The sequence below is a fragment of the Gasterosteus aculeatus genome, chromosome X (genome assembly GCF_964276395.1).
Source record: "Gasterosteus aculeatus chromosome X, fGasAcu3.hap1.1, whole genome shotgun sequence".
Classification (NCBI taxonomy): Eukaryota; Metazoa; Chordata; class Actinopteri; order Perciformes; family Gasterosteidae; genus Gasterosteus; species Gasterosteus aculeatus.
In genome coordinates this window covers 18,669,867-18,696,161 of record NC_135698.1, presented here as the reverse complement: position 1 = coordinate 18,696,161, position 26,295 = coordinate 18,669,867, and the positions used below count along the sequence as shown (strand labels likewise).

Sequence of the window (26,295 nt, the reverse complement as noted above, 5' to 3'; positions counted from 1 at the left end):
GTGAGATTCACCATTTTTACTATCAACTCTGCATCACTTTATACACAATAAGTACGTAAATACATTTGAAAAATGTCACTCTTTTTTTAATTTGACATTGGAAACACTTGAAGTATGTCCAATTCATTCATTCATTCATTTCCTCTCACCGGTTAAACAAACTGTATGCTCTCCTTTCCTATTAGATTCAATGTTGGCTACAATGCAAACATTTACGTGGCTCAGAGGAGATATACATGTTGAATTAAAAATTAAATCAAATCTCCTGTGACGGGCTGGTCTGTACTGACCACCAAAAGCGACTGAGTGGACACACAATAAATGTGCAGCACTTCACCATTCTGAAGCACGCTGGGATTCGGATGTGGATTCAGTTTTCAGAGAGGAAGGATTTTCCTTCATTGTGTAAAGCGTGTGTGTCGCCAGTGACACGGGCCGGGACCCCCTGAGACAGACAGCATGTGTATCAGCCGTGTCTCACTGAGTGGATCTAAAGGTATAGTGGCTGACGGACTAAAGACATCTCACCCGTCCTACTTGAGAGGTGACTGCAGCTTACAGAGAACAGTGGTATTATCTAAAGTAATGAGGCCTCTTTAAGTTCAGTGCTCCATCGTCTTTATTCTGCCTGCATGTACCTCTCAAGCTTATTCCACTGATTGTTTCTAAGGCTCGTGGTGTTAAAGGTGCAGGTTATTTGTGCACAAAAACCCAGAGGAGATTATACGGTGCAGATGATTTTGAGGTGCACGTTTGGATCCCCGGAGCAGGTGGGCTCAGCTTGAATCCTCTTAAACCTTGACCTCCTCTTAGTCTCAGGGTGTCAACAAACAAGGAGAATGAACTGCGTGGGTCGATATGAGGAGAACATGGAGTACAAGGAGTACATTTCTCCATATCGTATTTGAATTGTTAAATGCTTGCAGGTGACTCTGACATAACAAAATATGTATTTTTCTCAAAGACATAGAAATGTGCTAAAAAAAGAACTGTTCAATCTGGTATTTCGTTCATTCAGTGAAATCAGGATTTGTCATTCATCATCCATCTCATTGAATGTCGGGGATTCACGTGAAATAAAAAGGTGGTCCTTCTCCCCAACGACGTGACCCGTGCCTCTCTTTTTCCATTTGCTGCTCACAGTCAGATTACCCCCCCCCCCTCCCCCCTTCACTCCTCGTGGATAAATAGCCAGGCGCGCTGCTTCTCGGGGTAGACAGCCCACTTTGCACAGCGGGGACTCTCTAGATCCTTCAACTGTTAGAACTACACAAAAAGCCCGGTCGTCTTTAACATGTACTCAAACAAAAACGAAGGACCACGTCGAGGAAGATCTTTTGACTCCATGAACATTGGCTACGAAGAAAAACTGCTGAACAATGAGGTAAGAGCTTCTTTGTCTCTATAAACAGGAAGATGAGGATGTTTCTCTCTGCATGTGAAGTGTTGAGACCATCGACCCGGTTTGTTTTAGTAAATAAGCCTTCACTTTGCACTCTTCTGTGCAGATTAATGTAAGCCGTTTTGTTGCAGTTTAATTTGCGTCGTAGGAATAAAAGGGTTAAAGAGAAATACCTCCCAAGTTTATAATATAACGAAGAGGCTCGTTATTCCTCGTCCGTATTCAACATTCACTGATTTACACAGTAAAAGACAGAAGGGATTAAAGATAAACCGATCAACCTGCCCGCTGCGGTGTCTCCATTGCGCACGCGGGAAATGACGCTGACAGGACACATTAGTTGAAAGTAGTAGTAACAATTAATTGATCTAATTGCTGCCGTTGATAGATTTATTCTCTTTTTCAAAATGTGTTAGATGGGACCTTCACCTGCAGGCTCTCAAACATCTTAAACACGGGACGATTTCTGCATTTCAGGACAACAATTCTGCTGGAATGTATTGACAGAATGAAATATGTCTTCCCCACAATGAAGAAATGTGTAGCTGTAACCAGGTGGCAATTTAGTTTCAAATCAACTTTTACGTGCATATTTTTTTTAAGTTCATAAATAAATAAATCCATAAATCTGACGTCAAGGAATAACTATTTGAGGAGGAACTCTCGTGCGTAAAAAGCGGCGCGCGCGCGGTGATTAAACGTTGCCTAATGTCTGCCGGGGTCTCAACGCAGAGAGCTGATCGGCTTCCCCTCTGTCTAAATGAGATTGCAGTAAGGCGATTCTTTGAGACACAGACGTGTTCATCTTCGTTAAACCGAGACGCGAGGAGTTGACCCTGCGGAGCGTGTTGATCCACTCTCCGTGCGAATGCTCTCAGGGATGCTACCGACAAGAGTCAACCGAAAAGTGATCTGCCACGCCGTCTACTCGGTGCTCGAGGGGCGGAATATGGTAGGCAGCTGAATTAATTCAACAAATCATTCCCTATAGGAGTATTAGATACTATTTCCAAAGTGTATTTGTGTGGTTTGGACGACGGGAATAAAGCGCAGTGTCGGATTCAGGTGTGTCTCGAGACTAAACGAGCAGGAGAGATTAGCTTTTCTGTGCCGATGGCGTGTTAAAGTCCTGCTTCTGAGATCTCGTTCAGGATTACTGGAATTTTCCGCATGTGCAGCGCGCACAGCCGGTGCGTCAGCGCGAGAGCGCTGTTCAGGGTGCTGAAACACACCGCGGGGGGGTTTGGCCCCGAGGACACTAATCTCAGCCCTGTCTTTATGTAACTAGCGCATCACTGTCAGCTGCTTTCATCAGTGCCAACGTAAAGCAACAAACCCACGTTACATGTTTTAGGGGGGGGGACAAAAATATCCCGCGGCAGTTCTCGGTGCCTCGGAGCTACTTAGTCGTGTTCGAGCGTGTTGCATGTTTAGTATAAGATGCTCTTAAGTGATTAGGAGTTGTGCTTCCAAGTCATTACCTGCCCAGAGTGTGTCACTGAGTCACGTTAGCCGCATTCTTAAAGGGTTACTGAAGTTAAGCAGCACAGAATGTTTCCACACTACTGTCAACGCCGCTGCCATGAAGTTCTCTGTTGGCAATTCCTTCTTTACCTTTAGGCTCTAAAAAATTTAATTTGCATTCACTTTCATCTAAATGAAATAATCCCCATTTGCATTTAAACATTTGGTAAGAGTTGAATGTGTTCCCATTAGCATTGTTCTGTTGAATGAAGACGCTTCCTTGCAGTTACACATGAAAATGAGTGTTTCGTATCGGTTTTCAGATAAACAAATCGACCTTCACAAAAATTGAAGAAAACACTGAAAAAAAGAATACATCAGAGAAGGGACGAGCGACCATTATCTTTTCCCTCAAGAATGAAGTGGGAGGACTAGTTAAGGCGCTCAAACTCTTCCAGGTATGGGTCTGATCAATTTACTTGGTCCTATCAATACAGTCCCTAAAGTATACAACCATATGTCAATACCTGTATTGACATAAATACCAGTAAGCTGTTGATAACTCATGAATCTTCATGTCTCCTTCCAGGAAAACCAGGTGAACCTCGTTCACATAGAGTCCAGAAAATCCAAACGACGCAACTCTGAGTTTGAAATCTTTGTGGACTGCGACAGCAACCACGAACAACTGAACGAAATAATCCAGCTGCTCAGAAAGCATGTGAACGTGGTGGATATGGACCCTCCAGATAACTCCTGTCTAGACGAGGAAGGTAAAGGAAATCCTTCAGACGGCACATTAGAAAACGTATCGCATCGGGCCTTATCGTCAGGAAAAAACTCATTCATTCTTCTCTTTCCTCAGAAATGTATAATGTACCCTGGTTCCCAAAGAAGATTTCAGACTTGGACAAGTGTGCCAACCGTGTCCTGATGTACGGCTCTGAGTTGGACGCCGATCACCCGGTACGTCGGCACATCCTGTATGAATGCAAAGCCACGAATTGAAATGATCCTGACCTGTATTTATTTTGCTCTCCGTCAGGGTTTCAAGGACAACGTCTACCGCAAAAGGCGAAAGTACTTTGCTGATCTCGCCATGGCCTTTAAGCAGTGAGTTCTCGCTGTACATTTGAACGGGCCGTTTCTCCTTGATCCCCGTGTAATTATTCTCTCCTGCTGCAGCGGGGATCCCATTCCTCGTATTGAGTTCACCGAGGAAGAATTGAAGACTTGGGGAGTCGTGTACAGGGAGCTCAACAAGTTGTACCCCACCCACGCCTGCCGTGAATACTTGAAGAACCTGCCGCTCTTGTCCAAATACTGTGAATTTCGGGAGGACAACATCCCTCAGCTGGAAGACGTATCACGCTTCCTCAAGGGTAGGATTGGTTTGGGATTTTTGCAAATCGGAATTTGCATGAATAAACAATACAAAAACAAATCTTGTCCGATTTGTAAAAGCAGTCATTCACTCATCTGCCTTTCAAACGTCTTGTCTCATCAGAGCGGACCGGATTCACCATCAGGCCGGTGGCTGGATATCTGTCCCCCCGGGACTTCCTGGCTGGTTTGGCCTTCCGGGTTTTCCATTGTACTCAGTATGTGCGACACAGCTCCGACCCCTTATACACCCCGGAGCCGTGAGTCACGCGCAGCGAAGTAAAACGCGGTTATTCACATAAAGCTGTGGGTTGTAATGTTGGGTTTTCTTTCACCGCGAAGGGACACGTGCCACGAGTTGCTGGGTCACGTCCCACTTCTGGCAGAGCCCAGCTTCGCCCAGTTTTCACAGGAGATCGGTCTCGCATCGCTCGGGGCGTCAGACGACTCGGTTCAGAAACTTGCCACAGTGAGTTACGCGGATCAAAACAAAATTCAGGCTCATACTCTCCACTTTTCAATCTCGAACATTTTTCGTAATTGCTTGCGTTTATGTTACAGTGCTATTTCTTCACGGTGGAGTTTGGCCTGTGCAAGCAAGAAGGGCAGCTGCGAGCATATGGAGCAGGACTGCTGTCCTCTATCAGCGAGCTGAAGGTAAAACATATATTGTGGGCATGTGAACAGTGTCCCACGTGACATTTTCCAATTGTATTTATCATAAATGTACCAATTATATAAAAAAGTACCAGCGGTATATTACCTATATTCCATCCTTCTAACCAGCCAAACCTATTAAACTTTGCTTTAAACACATACTGGATTTAGCAAATCATTTTTTTTATAGCTATTATTGAAAATTTTAATCCTTAATTAAATGTCATCATTACAGAACAATAGATGTTTCTCTAAGAGAACCACTCTTTCATCTGAAGTAGCCAAAATACAAAATGATTTGCATTCAATGAAATGACCCAAATGTGTGCTGGTGTCTCAATCTCATCTCATCTTAATTATGTTTCTCTGTTACAGCATGCGCTATCCGGCAATGCAAGGATAATGCCCTTTGACCCCAAAGTTACATCCAAGCAAGAGTGCATCATCACAACATTTCAGGATGTGTACTTTGTGTCAAACAGCTTTGAGGAGGCCAAAGTCAAGATGAGGTGAGCGACACGATACATCCGACAAAAATCCTCTAAATACAACACGTTATTCAATAATGATATTTACGTTCATTTCAGGGAGTTCGCCAAGACCATCAAGCGTCCCTTCACAGTCCGATACAACCCTTACACCCAGAGTGTGGACGTGCTAAAAGACACCCCCAGCATCAACAGCGTGGTGGAGGAGCTTCGCCACGAGCTCGACATTGTCGGCGACGCCCTCAGCCGGCTGAACAAGCAGCTGGGCATCTGACCGCCCGCGTTCAAGTTCAAGTTATCCATTAGTTGAAGTTATTTCCCCCCCCCCCCCCCCCCCGCTGTAGAGATACTGCTTGTGTATCGCCCTTCGTCAGTACAATGAATGTTCTTTTGTTAAAACGCTGCTTTGTCCCCACTGCGAGGTGTATTGCTTGTACAATTTACAGAGGCGCGCTTCATGTTCATGTGTGCGTAAGTTGCAGAAACCCGAGGAGTCGCTGAACGCGAGACGCCGTTTCGGTTTCGGTTCACTTTTCTTTGCTCAGTCGGCTTCTGAATCCCAAACAGTCAACGTGCTTTCGTGGTTCTTTATTAGCTTTTTATCCCCAGCTGTTACAAACACAGGAGGTGTTTTCCGCATCTTATAGTTAACTCTGCTGTTGTATATGATCATTTGAATTGTTTTGTATCCCACGTCATTCTTCCTCACATTTAATCTTCCGCGCTACAGTGATATGTATCAGATTAATTCGTTTGTATTCTTTCAGTCTATGTATCATGTTCCTTTTTGTGGGCTGTTTTCCTGTGCGACCTGGCCCATTAACCCTGACCGATTTTATTTCACAGTGATGATTTTGAATTCCTCCTCTCGGAAGTGAAAATAATTGTAGTGCTCCTGAAATCAAAACATTATTTTTCTACTGTAAAGAAATATATACATTATGATTAGGCTATGTATGAAAACAATAAAAACAATAAAAAATACCTTGTGTGTCAAACAGTTTGTTACCAGTAGTTTGTCACTTTGTATGGTTTGGTTATGGATGCTGAGCATCAGGCGGATGATGATGATCATGGAGAAAAAGAGTGATAAGAGAAGGGGATTGAAAGTGATGGCAACATATGTTATATGGTATCTAAGAATAATTATTCCGTTGAGCCAAAAACCATGTAAAATTCCATTCTGAAATAGAATAACACTGACGGAAATTTGTGGCGTTGGTGTCTTGGACATTGAATCAGTGACTGGCTCAATGTGTTGGTTAAGTTTATATTTGGGATACACATCACGTCACGTCAAGGTATTTTACGTGACGTCCCACCTTCAGAACCAGAACAGAAAGTACTTCTGTCAATCTAAAAAGGAGAACTTTTTAAAACAAATTAAAACAAGTAATGTTAAATAGGATCTTTATCTAATTCGAGACCTAGTTGCCAGTATTTAGGATACTTTTACACCTTGTTCCAATTCATACAATCTATTTAACTTTAAAAGTGCTCTGACAATAGTAAATAGAGGTGTTAATACATCATCACGGTCATTTGAAGGACTGTTTGTGGTGTTCTTAAATACTTGTCAAAAGCGGTCACTTCTTTAAATTCGATTCGCAAACCGCTTGCTGCGAGACAACATGCTTTACGACAGTGTCGCAAATCATGATGCAACTTCACTCATGGAAACGAGCCCGCGGACGGAGTTTTGTTTGCACTCTTGGGTAAGTGTTTTGTTTCTATATCCACCTTTTAAGTGCTAAAAGTAGCTTATGTCTGACCTTGTCGTGAAATGATCTTAAATGCTTACCACCGGCATAGTGACACTTCAACGCGCGAAGTTAGCATAGAACTTTTGCTGAATTTAGCTAATCGGTTAGCCGACAAATAAGGTCCGGCTAAAACGCGCTAGGAACAACAACGAGCCGGTAAGCTTCTTTTAACGGACATCTCCTAATAATGACCTTGTAGTAATGTGGAGAACATTGTGTCCGTCAGGGAGCTAACAGCTACGGGCAGCTCGGACAGGGGCACGTGGAGGACCTGTCGGAGCCCCGGCTCGCAGACACCGCCGCTCTAAAACACACTGCTTTACGGGCCGTCAGCGGGGGCGGGGGTCACACCGCGGCCCTTTCCGGTAGGTTCATGTTTGCTGTCTGCTGCATTCCTGTGAAACACAAGCTTGACAACATCTCCCCAGGACTGACTAATGCTACATTCACATGAATCAAGCAGACTATACGACGGACACCACTTTATGGATGTTCATATTTTTTTTTTTACCGTCCTGCACTTTACGCTCCACAACATTATGAATGGATATTTTACAGCCTGACGTCATGTGACTCAAACAGTGATCATTTAGCGCCCCCCAGCGGACAAATGTTAGTGTTTATTGTTGATGTTGACTATATTTAGTCAAGATCGTCAACCATCAAAAATATTCATAGAGACACACATTTGTACAGCGGAAAAAAGATCTTTGAAGTCAAACACAACACAACACAAACAAAACACAGCAATTTACGTGTCCATGTAATTTTAGATGCATTGCACTCATTTTAATTCAATTTATTCATAATCAGAATGAGTTTAATATATTCTCCTAAATGGAGGCTTATGGGAAACTAAAATAAGAAGTACATTCATGGTTTGGAGTCAGTGTTGTTTCACACGTAATCAATGTTTTCTCCCAAGCTCCATGGAATTGTCTAATGTAAATGTTTTATACGTGAAATGCCAACTCCGTTCTCTGGTTCCCAAACGTTTGTGTGTGTGTGTGTGTGTGTGTGTGTGTTTTGTGTTGGACAGAAAGCGGAGAGGTGTTTGTGTGCGGACAGAATCACAGAGGCCAGCTGGGACTCGGCCACAATGCAGACGTCTCAACTCTCCAACTCTGCCCCAGTCTGAACCAAAGGGTCACAAAAGTAGTCTGTGGTTGGGATTTTACTCTTCTTCTCAACGGTTGGAACTACTTTACACCAGGATTCAATGCTCTGGTTTACACATGTGTTGGAAGGATACTTTGATTAAAAGCATGTACTCTTGAGCAGAGTTATATCATGTATGTATGTATGTATATGTGTATATATACACACACACGCAATTGAGTATGCCAGTCTCATTCATTTAAGTAATACAACCCACATGTTCTAAAATAAAGGGCCAAATTCTTAATGCAGTGTTTTTAAACTCTTCTGGAACCTCTGTAGAAATACAACTGGGTTGAGTTGTTAAAAAACATGAATAGCAGACGAAGCCTAAAACTTCCTTCTGCTTGGCAAACTCTTTAATATTATGTAATAAATGTTTTATTTACAAAGGTGTTTCTTCTTTTTATCACACGGACAGACTGTGGTGGAATACTAGCGTGTGGCTCCAATGCTTATGGACAACTGGGGGTTGGACCCAACGTCTCCCACTCGGCAGAGCTCCTGCTCGTTGAGGTGAGCACATGAGCAGCGTGTATTTGACCAACTTCAGAGAACACAATACAACCAATCTGAATGTAATTTGCAAATCAAATCTCTGATCAAACTGCTGCAAACCAACTTCACGTCATGATCAGTTGATTTTCATGAAGATGCCCCTGTATGCTTGTTCTCAGAGTCTGGGGGAGCCGGTGGTGAGTGTAGCAGCAGGACTCAGACATTCGTTAGCCGTTACTGGTAAGTTTGCCTTAAAAAGCCCATTGCTTTCAGTTTGTAGTCATCTCATCAATAAGTCAATCCTTTTTGTCTCTTGTGCTCTCAGACTCCGGCCGCGTCTACCAGTGGGGTAGCGGTCTTTACACTCACGCTAAGAGAGCCCTTAGTCCACGTCCTGTCCCAGCACATCTCCGCTCTACGGTGCCAGTTCTGGTTCCAGGTAGGTGAAACTATGAAAAAGTTCCAGGGAAGGAGTTTTTCAGGCAGTGCGTGAGTTACATCTACACCGATAACGGTGTCCACTCACTTGTGCATAATGTTGCAGGTTTGGATCAGAAGACCTCACACAGGGTAACTGCAGGCTCAGCGCACTGCGTGTGTCTTACAGGTAGGACGTGTGTGTGTGTGTGTGTGTGTGTGTTACACTCAGGCAACAAATAAGTTGACCCATCCACTTAAATGAGTAGCCTAAGATAAAAAAAAAATATGTAAAAGCTTTTTTGGATGTAGGAGTCGCAGGAAGACGTTTGCTTCCAAACCTGCAAACTTCTTCAATCAAACATTCCCAGTTTTATGGAACTTCATTCTCTCCACATATTCCTGCAGTACACCGCCAAATCAAGTTAAAATGGGAACTGGAACTTCTCTTATTTATATGCAGCCTTTAGTAAAACAAACCGGCATGTTAGTGTAAATTTGACTAAACAAACGTCGGTGAGGCTGTAAACTACAAGCACAGACCTGAAGCCATTTCTGCTGCTTCTCTTTCAGGCTGAGCTTTAGTAGCAAAGACATCCAGGGTTTTACTAGTGAGTCGTCTTCCACTTTGTGTTCCTATCTGGCCTCCCGTCTGTCCTGCAATTAGTCGGCCAGTAACGCACAATTACCGCCGCGCCTTTTCCTATTGCTGCCTCTCCCGAGCGTTGAATGACGTCCATCCCGCCTGGTGTGCAGGAGACGGGGATTTGTTCCTGTGGGGAAGCAACAAGCGTGGCCAGCTGACCGGCACAGAGCCCTTCCTGTCCACGCCGACCCCTGTGAAGCGCTCACTGCTGGGCGGCGAGAAAGTCGCCGGCGCGTGGAGCGGCTGGACGCACGTTGCCGCTCAAACAGGTGAGCGGCGCGCATCGCGTCTGTGGGGCCCGGCGGTTTTAACGGGGCCGAATGGCAACGTTGTCGTTGTCTGAACGAGGTCGTCACTCATTCATTTCAGAAAGTGGACGAGTGTTCACCTGGGGCAGAGGGGATTATGGGCAGCTGGGCCGACGAGCATCAACCCGTCAGAACCCGACGTGCCCGTCACCGGCAGGCGGAGACCAGGAAGCTCGCCTCCCTGCCGAGGTTGCCGGCCTCCGCGGAGCGACACAGGTCAGCGCTTTACACCGACAGACTGAAAACCCTCCGGGCCGCATTGTTTGCTATTGTTGTGGCTCTTGTCCTTTTTGGGTTGTAGCATAAAATGTCAAAGTCAGACCTGCAGGGGGCAGCAGGCCCCCACAAATAGGTAGAGGAGGATCCTTTTTTTTAAGAGAAGCTTTTTAATGATTAACATCTATGGTGCAGAGCTTACACATGCTGACAGAGGACCACTTACATCTAGATCGGTTCTCATAAGGGCAATTAAATGGGAGCATTGTGGTTGCAGCCGTTGACCTGAAGCCTAAATGGCAGCTGCATCGACGGAGATTGTTGCCAATGAAGTGGTTGCCGGTGAGGAACCGGGGCGAGCTGTGGATCATTCTCCCACAGCGCCGGCGTGTGTCAAGACGTTGTCACCTTGAGTGTGTGCAGCTAAAGGCAAGATGGATTATGGGATCATGAAGCGCTCAGCCCACCCTACCATGATGATGATGATGGTCCCCCCAACACTGTCACGGGTCAATATTTATTAGACTGTCTCTTTTTATGAGGCCTATGAGCATTACTGGAGTAATAAATTATTACCTGTCCGTGGTTCAGGGATCAAAGGGTCGATGTGTACGGCCTCCGTTGTATACTTTAGCAAGAAAAACATTGCTGTATCAAACCAGTTCAAATGTTATTAGCAAAGATTTATATCAGATATTTATTTTACTCTTGTTGAGCCTTGTGGATTTCATAGAGATGGAAATGATCCCCTTAATTTGTGCATCTGTTATGAGGAGAAAAGGGCATTCATTTTTAAATCATTTTATCCTGCACATGCAGCTGTCACGTAAACTCTAAATTCTGGTGTTTTCCTGATTTTCTTTATTTCTCTTTTGAACGAGCTGGCTTTCATTGCTCTAGTTTCCTGCTCTGCTTTTAACGTCGGAGCGTCTGATGTATTTACAGACCAGATCTTCAATAACGTCGTATTCAGTAAGAAATAAAAGTTGGATGATTACATCTGGACACAATTCATTTTATTTCAATTTAAGGGAAGATTTGGTTACAAAGTGTCTCTGTCCACGTTGGCATGAGAAATTGGCGATATTACAGTCTTGAAATTGTCTACTTTCATCACACATTTCAAACATTTTTCTCAACAGATTGCATGCGGATCTGAACACAACCTTGCCATTGTAGGTGAGTGTATTCTCTCAGAAATATTCTCTCATTTTCTGTGCCCGCCTTCTCAAAAATGATTCTTGTATGGTCTTTTCAAAAAGCGACAATTTTATCTGCAAGCGCATCTGACGTAAGACGATTGCGTTGAAAGGATTCGCCATGGTGGAGTGTTTTCGAAAAAATTAAGCAGATAAAAATGAACAATAGAATATTGGCTTCAATATGTGCAGGCGAATGAAACGAGAGGCTCCACTTTAGTCCTGACGTGAATAGATGGGAATACAATCGAAGAACGAGCAAGGGGACCGTCTAATAGATTACAGTCTAACGAAAGTGTGAAATACTTATACTGGTGATGCTGCAGAGGATTTCTCGGGTCAGCTCATTGCTCTGTGGCCTGTGCATCAGGAAGTAATTAAAGCATGAATAGATGGGTTTGTGTGGAATTTACCACACACACACACACACACACACACACATTTACACGCATATTTCTCCAGTTCCACAGTGTTTGGCAAGCTGTCTCCCTTTACATAAGAGCACATTAGAGACATTGGAGCTGCACACACATAATTAATTAAATTATATTAAATACAGTATTCATATATATGTGTGTGTGTGTGTGTGTGTGTGTTTGTGGTTTCCCATCAACTGTACAAAGAGAATAAATGTGCTTTTCTTCCTTCCAAGCTTTTGCACAGTCACCGCCTAGCAGCTGAAAACCTTTTTAAAGTAAAACCTTTTACATCAATTTTTAACGGAGCTTCTCGTTCTTTTTTTTTTCTTTTTTTTTACATCGTCATGAACATGAGTACTGCAGATGAACACTGAAACAAGCACAGGGTTCCATTAGAGAGGAAATGCTGGACACGGCAAATCCGTCTGAAATGATGTGAAATCTGAATTGGCAGCAGTAGAGGGGAGCCGATGACGCCCACTGTCCGTCATAATGGCAGTTTTCACAAAGGGCCTTCCCAAGTTGGCTGATGAGAAGCAAAGCCAGTATACGGAGAGCTGGTGTGGACCTACTGCTTGCGGTCCTCGCTCTCCTCTTTTCTTCCTCGTGTCTGGAGCGCCGGGGCAGGAGCAGTGAAATCGCAGAACGGGATTGGACACAGAGGCCTGAGTGCTGCTATTTCTGGTGCTGAAGTAGGTCAGGTGGAAAGGAACAGAGCGCATTGCATGCTGCCCATGATATCTGTTGCCTGCTCAGCCCTCTGCTCCTCATGTGTGAAATGCATCATCATGGTCGCACGTAGGAGATCGTCCAAATACGCTGTGGGCACAGCTCATCCAACCTGAGGAAAGATTTGGGTTAATTTGAACATTTTTAACGCAGCAGGAAGGTACACTTCCCGCGGATTGCGGTGTCGCTAACTAGCTGTGAGAACGTACAGCCGAACGACAGGATTCGTTTACAAGGAAATGGCTTTTGGCTCGAGTGTCACGATGTTTATCCTTTCGTTGTGCCGAACAGCTTCCATGGCACTTTGTTGCCATGGAGACACTGATGTTCTGTACTCCCAGTCAGTAAATCCATGAACCAAGCACAGCACCAAAATAAGGCTTTTCCCCCAGCGAAGGAACTGTGTCAACACATTAAACCCCCCCCCGGATGTTTACGGAAGAAGAGACGCATGCGGTCCAGTTACATCTGCATGCAGCATCTTAAAGACGGTGTGTTTGTTTTTGATGTACAATCCTTGTCGGGCAGAATGTCACACCAACATAAACTGACATCTCGGCCTCTTTAACTGTCGAGCGCACATGTGTCACTTGGCCAAACCTTCACAGCCGCAGATTTTCAGGGACGACAAGACAAAGAAAGCCCTCGATGAAAGGAAAGCTGGCATGAAAGACACGCGACTGCAGGACAGGGAAGGCTCGTGGACGTGTTACCCTTGAGAAAGCAAGCTCGCTTCTGTTGCCATGGCAATGGGGCCTATTAGGTAACTGTGTTGCCATGGCACGTGTGTTCTCAGTGATGCAGACCTGACCACACCCACTAACAAGCTCACCAGCTGTGAGAAGCAGGAAGGCTTCGCTGCGGGCCGAGTGGCAGTGTTGGGGACGGAGAGTGCGTGACGCATGCCGTCTGTTTATCTTTTTGCACCATTCTTGCTCCCTAAGTTCAGCGTACGTGGCCGAGTGCTGCAGCTCTGTCCCTCTCTCCCATCAGCTCCACTGACCCATCAACCCCCCCCCCCCCCCCCTCCCCCTCTCTTTTCTAGACGGGTGTCTCCTCTCCTGGGGCTGGAACGAACACGGGATGTGCGGAGACGGTTCGCAGAGCGACGTCCGCCAGCCGCAGCCCGTCTCCGGAGTCAGACCTCTTCTCATTGGCTGTGGTGCTGGACATTCGATGGCAACGTGCGCCGCAACGACCGACCTGAGACGAAACTCTGCGACCGCTCCGCCTCACTGACCTCGGAGGAGGAGCGTTTATTCATCGCGGCACAATCAGACGAGCAAAACCCAAGTTTTACAAGTTGCTTGTCAGGAGGCTTATTGGTGGTTCGCGTAGCCCCTCGTGATTATTTGAAGCGTCTAACACTGCAACTTTCACCTCCCAAATGGCCTACTTAAGCTCCTCGAAAGGATCCGGCTGCACTGGCCGTAAATGCTGTGGAGTGGTTGGTGGGACACCAACTGATTTATGTTTCACGTGAAGAGGAGCCGTTATTTCTCCCAGCAGCCAGTTGCTTTGATGAAGGTGATTGGGGCCCACGGACGTGGCCACGCCCACGGCCACGGCTCTCGCCATGCTGGTCTCCCAGGAGGAAAGCCTCTGTGGGTCGTGTGAGGAAGGGGCCGGACTGGTGCTATGACTCCATCCATGTTAGCAGTTTTATTGCTGGGATGATGTGTGTCAGAAAGCAATAAATCTCTGCTCTTCATAAGGAAAAATCGCTCGGCCGTGTTTTACCAGTTACACAACAAATATAATTTGTTGGACTGCTGTCCATCACTTTTTTTTTGCATTCTGTGTCATATTCTTTGATCAGTACTTGGCTCACTTTCATACTGTAAACCACTTAATCTATTTTGGGGGACATTTTTTCCTCCGCACTCGACCCAAAATACATATTTATAAGCTGTGGGCAACCGCAGTGCACCACCCGGTGACCGAACTGCAGGTCTGAAGACACGGCTGTGGTCAAGGGCAGTGACGGAAATGAGAATAGCTCAACGGTGCAATTTTTTTCTTTTTTATGTTTCATGTTTTTATTTTCTCTATATGATTTATGCAAATTTGATATATATTTATATTTTTATATATATATATATATATATATATACACATATTAAAGACATTAATGACAATGAATGTGCCCGGATTAGTTTAGAAAAAATACATCGACACTCTATCAAATCTGATCATTTCTGTGTTTTTTTTATTTTTTTTATCACTATTTATTGTACAAGCCTGAACTGTATCGGTCAAAAAGGACACAACAATCCCGAAACAACAGACCAATCAAAACGATCACTGAACACCTCATTGAGATAACTAAACCACAAAATGCACTGTGTTCAAATTGCACACGCACAACTAAACCACAAAATGCACTGTGTTCAAATTCCCGAGTCGCGCCAAACGGCGCAGTAGTTGCCTTTCAGTTGTTATCAATCCCTTTTAATTTTACAGGCTGTTGGGTTATTTCTTCTCTGCAACAATGACCAGCACACCATCCCCTATTTGTGCTCCGCTCCAATGGCAGACTGAACTCTGCTGCATCTGGCTTCACACAGATCTCACAAGGTTGTTGGCAGTGTTTTTTTTTGCAGTTGTTTGGTAAAAAGTTGGTCCCTGTCATGACAAACAATTAGGCTGCACTATGTACCCAATGGCTCTCCTTTAAGACTTGAATGAGGTCTTAACAGCCTTGTGTGGGTCCTGCTTGTATCCTTGTGCTTTTTGAGTGAACTGATGCTTTCAATGGCTGGTGGTTGGTTACTAATGTCAAATGAAATGTGCATTAATTCGTCACATGCTCCTGAATGGTATGAATAACTTGCATAACAGAGGCACTTGTCCAGTATGTGTGTAATGTGTTGGCATTAGTATAGTTTACTGCTTTATGCCAATGTGCATTTGTGCAGAAAAACAAACCAATTCCACATGATCAACCATTAAAATGTAAGACTCATTATGAATGTCTGAGCTATGATACGAATAAATGTATTTTAGATCCAAGTTGTCTTTGTTCATTAATATGCAGCTATGAAGATATCTCAACATGCAATGAATGTTGAATATCTGTATGAGAGTTAATTAACCAAACCATTATTCTTAACAGCACACTTAGCCATTTCAATGCCTAATACAAGGTACAAGAGGTAAGTGCGACCTTTTTCGTTTTTTATTATGTCGATTTCTTTGATGCCTGAAAACTAAATTAAAAGAATGACAAAAGTTCAAGGGTGCAAAAAAGTGCAAAAGTGTACAAAATGTGATGATGACAGTGCAAAGTTCACCGTTTGTTTTTAACTGTTTAGTCTGGCTGACGTGACAAGTGACAGTTTTTTTTCCCACTGGGTGCTTAAAATCGGAGCAACATTTTTTTTTCCTTTTAAAAAGAAGAAGCACACAAATATTTGATGATCACTCAAAAACATTGGTACACACAACTTTGGCACACACAAAAAAAAAGCATATTTACAGCACTGGCACAAACCAAAAATAGGCACACAAGTTACAACACAATAACCATTCACAGATACTGAGCTACATAAGGCTTGACAACAAAACTCTCAGTGCTACATCTATGCTGCGTTTGTGGTGAACAGGTTGTCACTGTCACACCCGCTTGAAAGGACTAAGTAACACACACAACAATGTTATTGCGCATTATCAGGTGGGTGATGGGCCTTTATGGGTCATACACATAGTGGTTGGGACACCATGGTTCATAACACAAACTGACTCGGTTGGTTGTCTGCTCCGGTGCTGTCGCTGGGTCTCTATAAACATATAAAAAAAACAGTAACAAAAGTAAATTATTACACAGAAATTACGTATAACGGTGGAAATGATGGCGATGACATGACACCTCGGCGAGAGGTGAGACACGACACTAGCATGGAGAGTAAAGAAAATGTGCTCCGTTAGTTCCTCATGGTAAACGACAGGTTTACCATGTGCTTCCCATGCGTAGCCGAGGCGTCAGGCCCGCGGCGGTCTGCGCGAGGTCACCGGCCGAGGGGGTTAATAAACATGCCCAGTCATGCTTCAGCTTTTACACGTTTGATGTACAGTAGTTTGGTCGTTGTCATGCGTTTGTATGATCCGTGTCATGCTCTTGCAGTCACTTTTTGTTGTTTCGTTTTTTTGTCTCTCTTTGACCCCGACGCAGTTAAAGGGTCAAACAGCAGTTCAAAGCACTGGAAGGAAAGGAGAGAAGTGTGTGTGCGTGTGCTGTTGAATAAAAACGGAGTCTAAATGCTCATTGTGTATAAAATTTATTTCATGCAAGGACTTATATTTACATATTTTTATTTGAATACTTTTCTGTTGCATAAATGTAAAATACATGCATTTACCTTTCCCCAAGTAGGCCCACATCCTTTGCCGCTTCGCATCGTACTTTGTATTTTTCTTTTTTTAATCGCATTAGCATATTTTTCCCCTGCATCTCATCACATCAAGTCGGCACAAGTTTTTTTTTCTTAAATATATATAACGTTCATTAATTACCACAATAGACATTACTTGAAATGTAAAACTCTGCTCATTCAGATTAAAAACAATACTTAGAGTTGCTATACTTGTATCTTCTTCTAGAAATGAACATTTCTGATTGGTCAACATTAAATTTGTTGAAGTGCCCTGAAAATCTGTGCATAATTATTGGGAAAGCATCAATACGTGTAACTATAACAGTATTGATGCTTTAACTCGATAAACATACATACTGGCGATGTCATCGTGACATATTTTGATTATGTTGAGTTGCCTGGCTTCCCTCAATAAGTTAGCTTTGTTATGAAAAACATTATGTCAGATTTGGACAATAAAGTCCAGCTGATATTCTTTCCTTCTTGGAGTTTATGCCCATCAGGGTTAAATCCTAGGATGTGTTAGACGTAACAATCTGAACTATTGGATCTATTATCTGAATCTATTAGTTAACAATAATGAATCAATTTTCTGTAATTAAGGATACGAAGGTGGTACAAAGTGCACCTTGTAGAACAAAGCTTCTGTTACACTGTTATGAGCATGGTAAAGTGTACTGATGCTACACTGGTTACACTTATGTTACGTTCTTAATTTATTCCCCTCTTTTAGTTTGCCTCACTAGGTATGAAGGCACCATTGTTTCATAATTATTGTATCTCGCCTTGATTTAGGCATCACAGCAGTTACAGAAGTTGCTGCCGACTACAGATACTGTTTTAAAAACTAATAACTACTGGTAATATATTTGTATAAAAACAAGTCATGCTCATAACAGCATTAGTTGGCTTTATCACAGATTGTTCAAGTCAAATCCCGCTATTTTATTCGGAGGCCCCAGTCAAATAAATACAAGAAAATAAATCTATGAATTTGTGGAAAGGCAAGGAATGGCGGCTACATAAAAATCTTTTGCTTTGAGACTGAGTCTCTTGTAAAGCTGGCTTAAAATGCATACAAAAATGACAACGCTTTAGAAGCTTTCTTACAGATACTGCGGTACAGTTAGCTTCTTGTTGAACATAATTTCTCATGCAGTTCATGCAAATGAACAAAACAGTTTTAGTTATGTTGACATTAAATGTATTCATCACTAGTATCACAGACGGCGTCATCATCTCCATATTGCATTGGATATAATGAACATCATGTTCATTTTTTTTCTAATGGCCTCTCAGACCGCATTGAGCCTTGTCTGGGCTGCGCTTTCAGAATTATGTCTCTAATTTGCAACGTACAAAGCACTTAGGAGGACCTCCCTTAACAGCTGGCAATGGTACCGTTTGGATATGTTTCAGTGCCGTGTATTGTTAGTGTCCGGCATATTATTTGCAGGGGTTACATCTTATGAAAGATTCTTTCACAAAATTGTAAAAAGCAGATGAGATCAAAAGTTACTGTCAGAAGAGCATGTGAGATCAAAAGCAACAGAGCAACAGGCAAGGATGTAAACACGGGGAAAGAGGGGGGTTGGCCTGTGGTAGAAGGACAACAGCGCTCTGTCTGCGACTGAGGCGACCCATGCAGAGTACCATGTGCCAATGTTTTTCTAGATGAGCATTTGATGACACACCCAAGGAGAACACTTGGGAAAGCTTGAGCATTAGACACAGTTAAGATACAATTCTTTCCAGAAAAATAATGAAAGAAAAAAAAAAGAAGAAGAAAAAAGCAAAAGTGAAGGGGAGCGTAAAAGGAAAGTTGGGGACTGGCCTTCCAATGGCATTGTGTCTGCTACTCAACCATGCTACATAATGGATGGGATGGGAGAATGTGAGTGCTGCATTAGACAAGGTGGGCTGCAGGGTACGGCGGACACTGAGGACACTCCAGAGGCATCCCCGCTCATGCCAGACATGCTGTTAAGGCTCCAAGGCTTTTCATAACCTTCGGTTGAAAAACAGAGAATGTTCTGAGTACACTGCAGCACTGAATCCATTACAAATGTTTTGGTTGATACTAAACCTGTTGCTTTCTTGTTTTTGTCTCTGAAGAAACAGGTCAACACATACTTGAGACACATTAATATTCTCCATGCATTGAGTGCATCAGGAGTACAACAGCATGCACCGGGTGGTACTGGAATGGTTTGGAGTATAACACTGTAAAAAGACTCAAGTAGGGAATGTGTCCTCGGCTACAGGTAGCATTTCAGTCTACGCTATTTACTGTGTATGTGCTGGCTCAATCGCACACTTAATGGTACTTTCTCATAGGAATATTTTGTAGATTAATCCAAAATAAATCAATTCAATAAAAAAGATTTTAACCTGGGAGTAAAGGGTGAGATTTGGCTCTGAATAACATCACTAGGCATATTTCACATAAGCCTTCCTCCATTTGTGTAGTGCTCCTTCACCATACTGATAGCACCCATCAGCAAGACACTTCATGCACCGTTACAGGCCAGAGCGCTTCACTACTGGTTAGTTAGGGTCCTACATGGTATTTATCATTAAAGCAAATGCACGTACATGGTACACAGAAAGTACAAAAGTACTTTCTTGCATGTAAGAAAACACATCCTTTATCATATCGATATCTTGTCATATCTTGAAAAGCACTTATTTGCTTATAAATATTAAATAAATAGGGGGTTGGATTTGAACGATTATGCATGGTATCAAAAAATATAGTAGATGTGAAATCATTATTATTGACATTGTGGTGATTGTGCTTGGCCTTAACAGATGTTATAGTGACTGGGTATATATACAATTCCCAAAAAGGAGGAATGAGGAAAAAGCAGCTGCGGTAAGACTGTGTAACAAGAGGTTTGTTGCTGTTGTGTGTGCGTGTGTGTGCCTGTGCCTGTGAAATCTGAGATGTAACACTCAGCAAAGAGGGGAAAAAAACTAGCGTGTCCCGTCTACGGTCTACAGGGTGTGAGTGTCTTTGGGGCCTGTGATTGGCCGTTGCTGTACGTACCCCTCCTCACCCGGCCCCCCGCGTGGTCGGGCCGTTCAGAAGTGGTGACCAGGAAGCAGGGCCGCTCCCTCTCGCTCGGGCTGAAGATCTCCTCCGGAGACACGGCCTGGTCGATGTGAGGGCAATCTTCGTTGGCCAGCGCCGCGTTCGCTGCCTCACCGTTCAACTTGGGATCTTCTAAGTAATCGATTAGGAAAATAGAAAAAATAAAATCTTGTTTTACATACCAACACCTTTTTTTGAATAGTCAACAATGCTTTTTGCGACCGACCCAGGTACACATTCCGCATGTATATGGAGCCTACTGCTTTTGAAGTAGTGTGTTGCCTACATTTAACTTATTTAAATTGTCCACTAAGAAGGAAATGGTCTTGTCTCACCCTCAAAGCGGTGTCTACTAAATCCTGTGCTCATCCATTACAGCCCACTTCCTAAACATACCATATCACTCTTTATACTACTACGCCTGCTAAATTCTTCCTCTATCTATTGTTAAATTAATAAAAAAACAGGTGTAAATAACAGAATAGCTGTAGAGTGACTATTCATCCGGGAGTAAATACACCTTATGTTTCTCAACATACCCTCAGTTTCCACTATCTACTCTCTGGATGCTCATAGGATTTAAGTACGAAAGAACACTGTCTAATATTTGCTTCGCACTCTGAGGCACAAACTGCATTTTCTCTTTGCACTGACGCCATCACAGGAATTCAAGAGGAAATCAAGTGACTTACAAATCTACTTACACGTTCTCCACCTCACACAAACACACGGTGATTACACTCTCAGTTAGTCCTAAGAGAGAGGCGGAGTGAATCACTGCATTAAGACGCGCATTAAGAATCAATCGCAAGGTTACTCACGGTCTGCTGTTCTCCAACCAGAGTAAAACATGCTTTTTATCACATATTTTATTGATCGTGTTCGGTGGGGAAACTAATTTCTTTCATCCGGTGTCTGAATTGTCAGCTGTTCGTAGTGTGGGAACCGACAAACAGATGAACAGTGGTGTGGCTGCTTTTAGGGAGCGGAAAACAACAACAGCACAAATCCGCTTTGTTTCTTACCTTGAAACTTAATCTCGAAAACGTCATCGTGGGGTATCGGGCTCGGGTGTTGGGAGCTGGTGCTTGACTTGCAGAAGTTTGGAGAACCTGGTTGGGGTGCACGGGGGATGTGCCTATTCTTTTTCTTTGGTAGTTTTTGTTTCGCCATAGCCAGAGAGTAATACATTCCAAAGTTGTTGACAATCACAGGGACAGGCATGGCGATGGTCAGTACACCTGCCAGCGCGCACAGGGCTCCGACCAGCATACCGGAGGTCGTCTGAGGGTACATGTCTCCGTAGCCCAGGGTCGTCATGGTCACCACGGCCCACCAGAATCCAATCGGGATGTTCTTGAACTGCGTGTGCTCACTGGCTCGAGGGTCGTTGGGGTTGGCTCCGATCCTTTCAGCGTAGTAGATCATAGTAGCAAAGATGAGGACACCCAGGGCCAGGAAGATGATGAGCAGCAGGAACTCGTTGGTGCTGGCCCTCAGCGTGTGGCCCAGCACCCTCAGCCCCACGAAGTGACGGGTCAGCTTGAAGATGCGCAGGATCCGCACGAAGCGGACGACGCGCAGAAAACCCAACACGTCCTTGGCCGCCTGGGAGGAGAGCCCGCTGAGGCCGACCTCCAGGTAGAAGGGCAGGATGGCCACAAAGTCGATGATGTTCAGGGCGTTGCGGATGAAGTCACATTTATTCGGGCAGAAAGTTATTCGCATTAGAAACTCAAACGTGAACCACACCACGCACACGCCTTCGATGTATGTGAGGTAGAGCGCAGTCTCGGTCTCCTGGTAGGTGTGCACCACCGTGACGTTGTTCACCACCTTCACCTCGGTGCGGTTGATGATGGGGTTGAAGGCCTCGTGGGTCTCCAGACAGAAAGTGGTGATGGACACCACGATAAAGAACAGCGAGGCCAGAGCCACCCACTGGGCGGGGGAAGTACATTTGGGGGGGGGGCAGAAGAAACCAGAGAGAGAGAGAGAGAAGGGAGAGGGTGGGGAGGTGGGAGAAGGACAGAGATGAGCACAGTAATTCGTGCACTATAATTAAGCTCAACACCCAGCAGCCATTCCTAGCAGCGCACAAAGCATTTCGTTCTGTCATCGGTGACAATGCTGTCTGGTCTCCCTTTCCTCTGTGCTCTCTGTGTGTCTTGATCCAGTCATTGTAAAATGGACAATCAATGCGAGCTCGGGGGGGGGGGGGGTTCTCGCTCCTCCTTCCTCCTTGCTGTATCTCAAGGTCATGGCATTTTCAAGCGCAAGCTAGAACTACCAAGAGTCCACCGCAGCGGAAACATGGCATTAGCCCACATTAGCTGGGTTTCTTCCCCTTAGCACCAGTTTCCCCCTATAAGGTCATAGAGTCCAGATGATCAACTCTCGATGATTGTAAGGATCTGACAAACTTGCGAGAGAAACCTATATTTCCCTTAATGGCAACCATGTACTTAAGCCTTCATTATGTATTGATTAGAAGATCCTATTTCATCATATGTACGGGTGTAACCGATAGAGTATTCTCTTGATTGCGGCCTTGTCCTCATGTTAGCCTGCTCTAATAACCCTGTACTGATTCACCGTATTGGTACATTGTAGTGGAAATGGAAGAAAAAAAAAGCTTTATCTCATTGGGAGTCGGAGGTCAATAAAATTAGAATTACTGGACAACGGTTCAGACTGACCGTCCTCTTCATTCAGTGAGACGACTCACACTGAGCAAAGAAGACACACACACACCCGTTTCAGTGAAGATCGAGACTACCTTCCATTTACAGCACAGCATGTGAATTGATCTTTTTTCTGCAATCAGATACAAAATCATTTATAAATGAACTTCTGTCAAGTTAATAATGAACAGCTTCTGTTGGTAAAGTGTGAGAAATACATTGTGTGTGAGTGTTTAAGGCCATATGTTGTTGTATTGGATTGCATAATATTGTCTTCTTGTCCACCCCCCCTCTAAAGAATGCACTGTACATAATAACAGTACATCCAAGAATATAATACAAGTCAGATTGAAGCTACAGTGTCCAAAAATTACAGATCAATCAACAGCAAAGACTTGATTACCAACAATCTCTTTCTTTCCATCAGGAGCGGCGAGAGCCAGAGATTTTCTGTCCATAGGCATTGCTTTGTGTCATTTTGATAATCCAGATAACGGATCCGGCTCATTTCTTTTTCAGCTAAAAATGGGTTGTAGACAGCAGTGATGGGGATTTTTCAATGTTTTAATATTCAATTTATTTAGAAAATCTCAATAACCCTAACTGACAGTTGCATTGTTATTTTATCCAGCAATCAGTTATCAAGGAAGATGTGGGAGGAGACATTCCCATTACTGCCAGCATCGTTCAGTGTGATAAGGCCTCATTTTTAAAAGCTACCTTGATGCCTCCTGACACGCTGGCTTGCTCGGCCCTCTGAACATCCCACCCTGCAGACTATTAAACCAACGCTGCGTCTTATCAGAACTCCTCTCGCAGTAAATGATGCATCTGTGTGACAGTTCGGCACAGTGCGGCTTGGAGGGAGGGTGACGGGCAAAGATTGTTTGCTCTGTGCGTTGGCCCATTCTCGCTGTCAGTGACAAATCACAGGCCTACAGTGAGAAGCAGCTAAGAGTTTTCCAGCGATGTATCCACTGTGAAGAGACACTGTAATTAACTCTGAGGCTCCCTTCTAATTAATCTCCTTTCCAGTCTTACTGGAGCTCTGTCAATCTTTGCTCTCGGCTCGTTCAATCTTAAATATGGGAGATATCTGAGTGTGTGTGTGTGTGTGTGTGTGTGTGTGTGTGTGTGTGTGTGTGTGTGTGTGTGTGTGTGTGTGCACTTGCTGGATGGGGCCTTAACTACCACAATCAGTGCAACAGCTGTCAAACCAACGGGCTGCAAAGCAATGTTCTGTAGGCCTACGTTTAAAAAAACAAAAATGTCTAAACAAACCTGGAGGTGTAAAGTCATGTCATTGTCGCCATCGAGAGGCATCACGCCCAGATGGAAAACTGCCCACAACAAGAAATGTCACCACAAACAGCAACCCAATTTTTTCGTCTGGAGGTCTGCCATTGAAATCCTGCTGGTGCCAAAGCTCTGGTTTCCTAATGTGTAACTGACCTATTAAACCAAAGGGCCAGGCTGCTCAGGGATTCTTGTGTCCTGGAAATATCAATCCAGACACCGGTTCGCTATTTATCTTCCCCTGCGAGAGAGAGCAGGGTGGGAGTGATCGTTTGCCTCGAAAGTATTTGAACGGATGAGGTCTTTTTCCCCCCCGTCTTCTCTGTGCAGTCGCATCCCTGCTGTGGTGACACATCATTTCAAGGTCATCAAACGCATCTCTTCAAGAGACATTCATCTTTGTTTCACCATGAAGGAAACACATGCAAAACTAAACCCTTGTTCAACTTTGACTGTATCACACCAGAATATAGAACACTTTGGTGTGTTTTACAGTGTCCGCAACTCCTACGAGGCCTCAGATCTTAAGAAACACACCGTGGCGAACATGTTAAGAGTTAGAGGCAACTTACCCTTGCATATTTAGAGGAGTAAGGGTCCTCAAACAGAGCCCAGACATGCTTCTGCCACCGGCTCCACAAGCTCCCACTCCTGGCATCGTGAGCGTCCCCCTGCGCCAGCCTCCTCGTCATCTCATCCACATCATCATCGGCAGCGTGCTCCGGCTCCGGCTCCGCATCGTCGCTCACCAGGTCTAACAAGCCCCCCCCGCCGAAACTATCAAGGGCCTCCTCTGCCTCCCGGTGCTGGCGATAGGTCATCCAGCAGCAGGGCTCCACGTCTGTCTCGTCGATGCCCCAGAAGGCCAGTTCCTCCTCGTACAGCGGCCCGCACACATCAGCCGGGCAGTGCAGTTTACCTGTCCGGTAGTAGTTGAGGATATGTGCAAACACCCCGGGGTGGCGGTCGAAGAAGAACTCCCCGATCTTGGCGTCATAGTCAAAGTGGTTGGGCGCATCGGGCTCGGCCAGCCAGGACAGGCGGGTGCCGGGTAGAGTGCGCAGGGTGCTGCGGTATGTCTGATGTCTGATCCCTCCCACGTTTATCACAATGCGATCCTTGTCGTCGCTCAGGCCCATTTCGTCCCTCAGGCATTTCTCCAATAAGTTCCCTTCATCGCGAAAGATGAGTCTAAGCGACCCCGAGCAGCGGTAGCGCAGAGGAGAACAAGTACCCAAAGGAGGCAGGGAGGCAGGGCGCGGAACAACCTGTCGTTTCCTCACCAAACTATGAGAGAAATCCGCTCGACGCGCGCCAGGGTACGTTCACTCTAAACGCAGGGGGAGGGGGGGGGGGGGGGGGGGGTCTGTATGCAACTGGAGGGTTGTAAACGGTTATGGGTGCCACGCGCTCACCCCCCGAGGGTATCAAAAATCGAAATCTAAAACAAATCAATGGCATTGCATTGAGGATGATTAGTGTTTAAAATCCAAGATGTCGACATAAAAAAGGACAAACACTGATGAAAGACGCCCCCTCCCGCCGCCCCAAACTCCCCCCCCCCCTCCCTCCCCTCCTCCGGCAGACAACAAATCCAATCTCATTGGACTCAGGTTGGCCGATCGGATTGATCCCCGAGCAGCTTTGTGACTTTCGCAGCAAGGTGACTGCGGTGGTGCTGAGCGGACAGCGCCGGTCCGGCGGCTCCGAGCTTCTTCTTCTTCTCCCGGTCCGCCCGACTGACTCACCTCCTGCGCAGCCTCCTCTGCGTCTAAGCACGCGCGGCCGCTCTTTGTCTCCGCGCGGAGATGCTCTCCTGCTCGGGAACTTGACCTCCCCCTGCACGCGTCGCTGATTAAGAAGAAGACACCCGGACTAAGGGAGGGGGCGGGGCCGGTGCTGTTTTCTCCGCTGTGCGTGCAGCAGAAATATAATAGAAGCGGAGATGAGAAGGCGTCAGAAACCGCCCCCCCCCCCCCCCCCTTAAAAAAAAGAGGACACCCGCCCAAAACTGCCTGTTGTTCACACCGTGCGCAGCTCTCCTCTCTGATCACACGGAGCCTCCACGCCGCTTTTGTCCAAAGACGATGTCAAGTTCTCC

General features: G+C 44.9%; 3 protein-coding genes across 5 annotated transcripts; 2 read left to right on the top strand and 1 right to left on the bottom strand.

Moving 5' to 3' along the window:
* Window positions 1–1,195: 1,195 nt before the first annotated feature.
* On the top strand, window positions 1,196–6,378 carry tph1a (tryptophan hydroxylase 1 (tryptophan 5-monooxygenase) a). Of its 2 annotated transcripts, XM_040161773.2 has the most exons (12): window positions 1,212–1,384; window positions 2,175–2,354; window positions 3,190–3,324; window positions 3,456–3,639; window positions 3,732–3,832; window positions 3,912–3,979; window positions 4,052–4,248; window positions 4,374–4,509; window positions 4,592–4,718; window positions 4,811–4,906; window positions 5,282–5,415; window positions 5,494–6,378. In XM_040161773.2, exons 2-12 carry the CDS (start codon window positions 2,271–2,273, stop codon window positions 5,666–5,668), a joined length of 1,437 nt encoding a protein of 478 aa, XP_040017707.1. In that variant the 5' UTR covers window positions 1,212–1,384; window positions 2,175–2,270; the 3' UTR covers window positions 5,669–6,378. The 2 variants fall into 2 exon arrangements, with proteins under 2 accessions (XP_040017706.1, XP_040017707.1); XM_040161772.2 differs by lacking the exon at window positions 2,175–2,354 and having other exon boundaries at window positions 1,196–1,384.
* Window positions 6,379–6,993: 615 nt separating this feature from the next.
* On the top strand, window positions 6,994–15,759 carry sergef (secretion regulating guanine nucleotide exchange factor). Its single transcript, XM_040161785.2, has 11 exons — window positions 6,994–7,109; window positions 7,384–7,522; window positions 8,197–8,349; window positions 8,737–8,831; window positions 8,993–9,053; window positions 9,139–9,252; window positions 9,358–9,420; window positions 9,987–10,145; window positions 10,246–10,400; window positions 11,543–11,579; window positions 13,793–15,759. Exons 1-11 carry the CDS (start codon window positions 7,026–7,028, stop codon window positions 13,984–13,986), a joined length of 1,254 nt encoding a protein of 417 aa, XP_040017719.1. The 5' UTR covers window positions 6,994–7,025; the 3' UTR covers window positions 13,987–15,759.
* kcnc1b (potassium voltage-gated channel, Shaw-related subfamily, member 1b) lies at window positions 14,930–26,243 on the bottom strand. Of its 2 annotated transcripts, none has more exons than XM_040161764.2 (4): window positions 24,767–26,243; window positions 21,240–22,155; window positions 20,170–20,346; window positions 14,930–16,526 (listed from the first exon to the last, which is right to left on the bottom strand). In XM_040161764.2, the coding sequence occupies exons 1-4, from the start codon at window positions 25,331–25,333 to the stop codon at window positions 16,417–16,419; spliced, it is 1,770 nt and encodes a 589-aa protein (XP_040017698.1). In that variant the 5' UTR covers window positions 25,334–26,243; the 3' UTR covers window positions 14,930–16,416. The 2 variants fall into 2 exon arrangements, with proteins under 2 accessions (XP_040017698.1, XP_040017696.1); XM_040161762.2 differs by lacking the exon at window positions 14,930–16,526 and adding an exon at window positions 17,000–19,128.
* Window positions 26,244–26,295: the final 52 nt, after the last annotated feature.

Bases quoted from the DNA above. Each gene is read 5' to 3' on its own strand.
- sergef (XM_040161785.2), top strand. From the start codon at position 7,026: ATGCTTTACGACAGTGTCGCAAATCATGATGCAACTTCACTCATGGAA. The intron at 10,146-10,245 runs GTGAGCGGCGCG...CATTCATTTCAG, and splicing joins GCACGTTGCCGCTCAAACAG to AAAGTGGACGAGTGTTCACC. The intron at 10,401-11,542 runs GTCAGCGCTTTA...TTTTCTCAACAG, and splicing joins GCCTCCGCGGAGCGACACAG to ATTGCATGCGGATCTGAACA.
- tph1a (XM_040161772.2), top strand. From the start codon at position 1,295: ATGTACTCAAACAAAAACGAAGGACCACGTCGAGGAAGATCTTTTGAC. The intron at 3,325-3,455 runs GTATGGGTCTGA...GTCTCCTTCCAG, and splicing joins AGGCGCTCAAACTCTTCCAG to GAAAACCAGGTGAACCTCGT. The intron at 5,416-5,493 runs GTGAGCGACACG...CGTTCATTTCAG, and splicing joins GAGGCCAAAGTCAAGATGAG to GGAGTTCGCCAAGACCATCA.
- kcnc1b (XM_040161762.2), bottom strand. From the start codon at position 25,333: ATGGGCCTGAGCGACGACAAGGATCGCATTGTGATAAACGTGGGAGGG. The intron at 22,156-24,766 runs GTAAGTTGCCTC...TCCCCCGCCCAG, and splicing joins ACTCCTCTAAATATGCAAGG to TGGGTGGCTCTGGCCTCGCT. The intron at 20,347-21,239 runs GTAAGAAACAAA...TCGATTACTTAG, and splicing joins TTTCGAGATTAAGTTTCAAG to AAGATCCCAAGTTGAACGGT.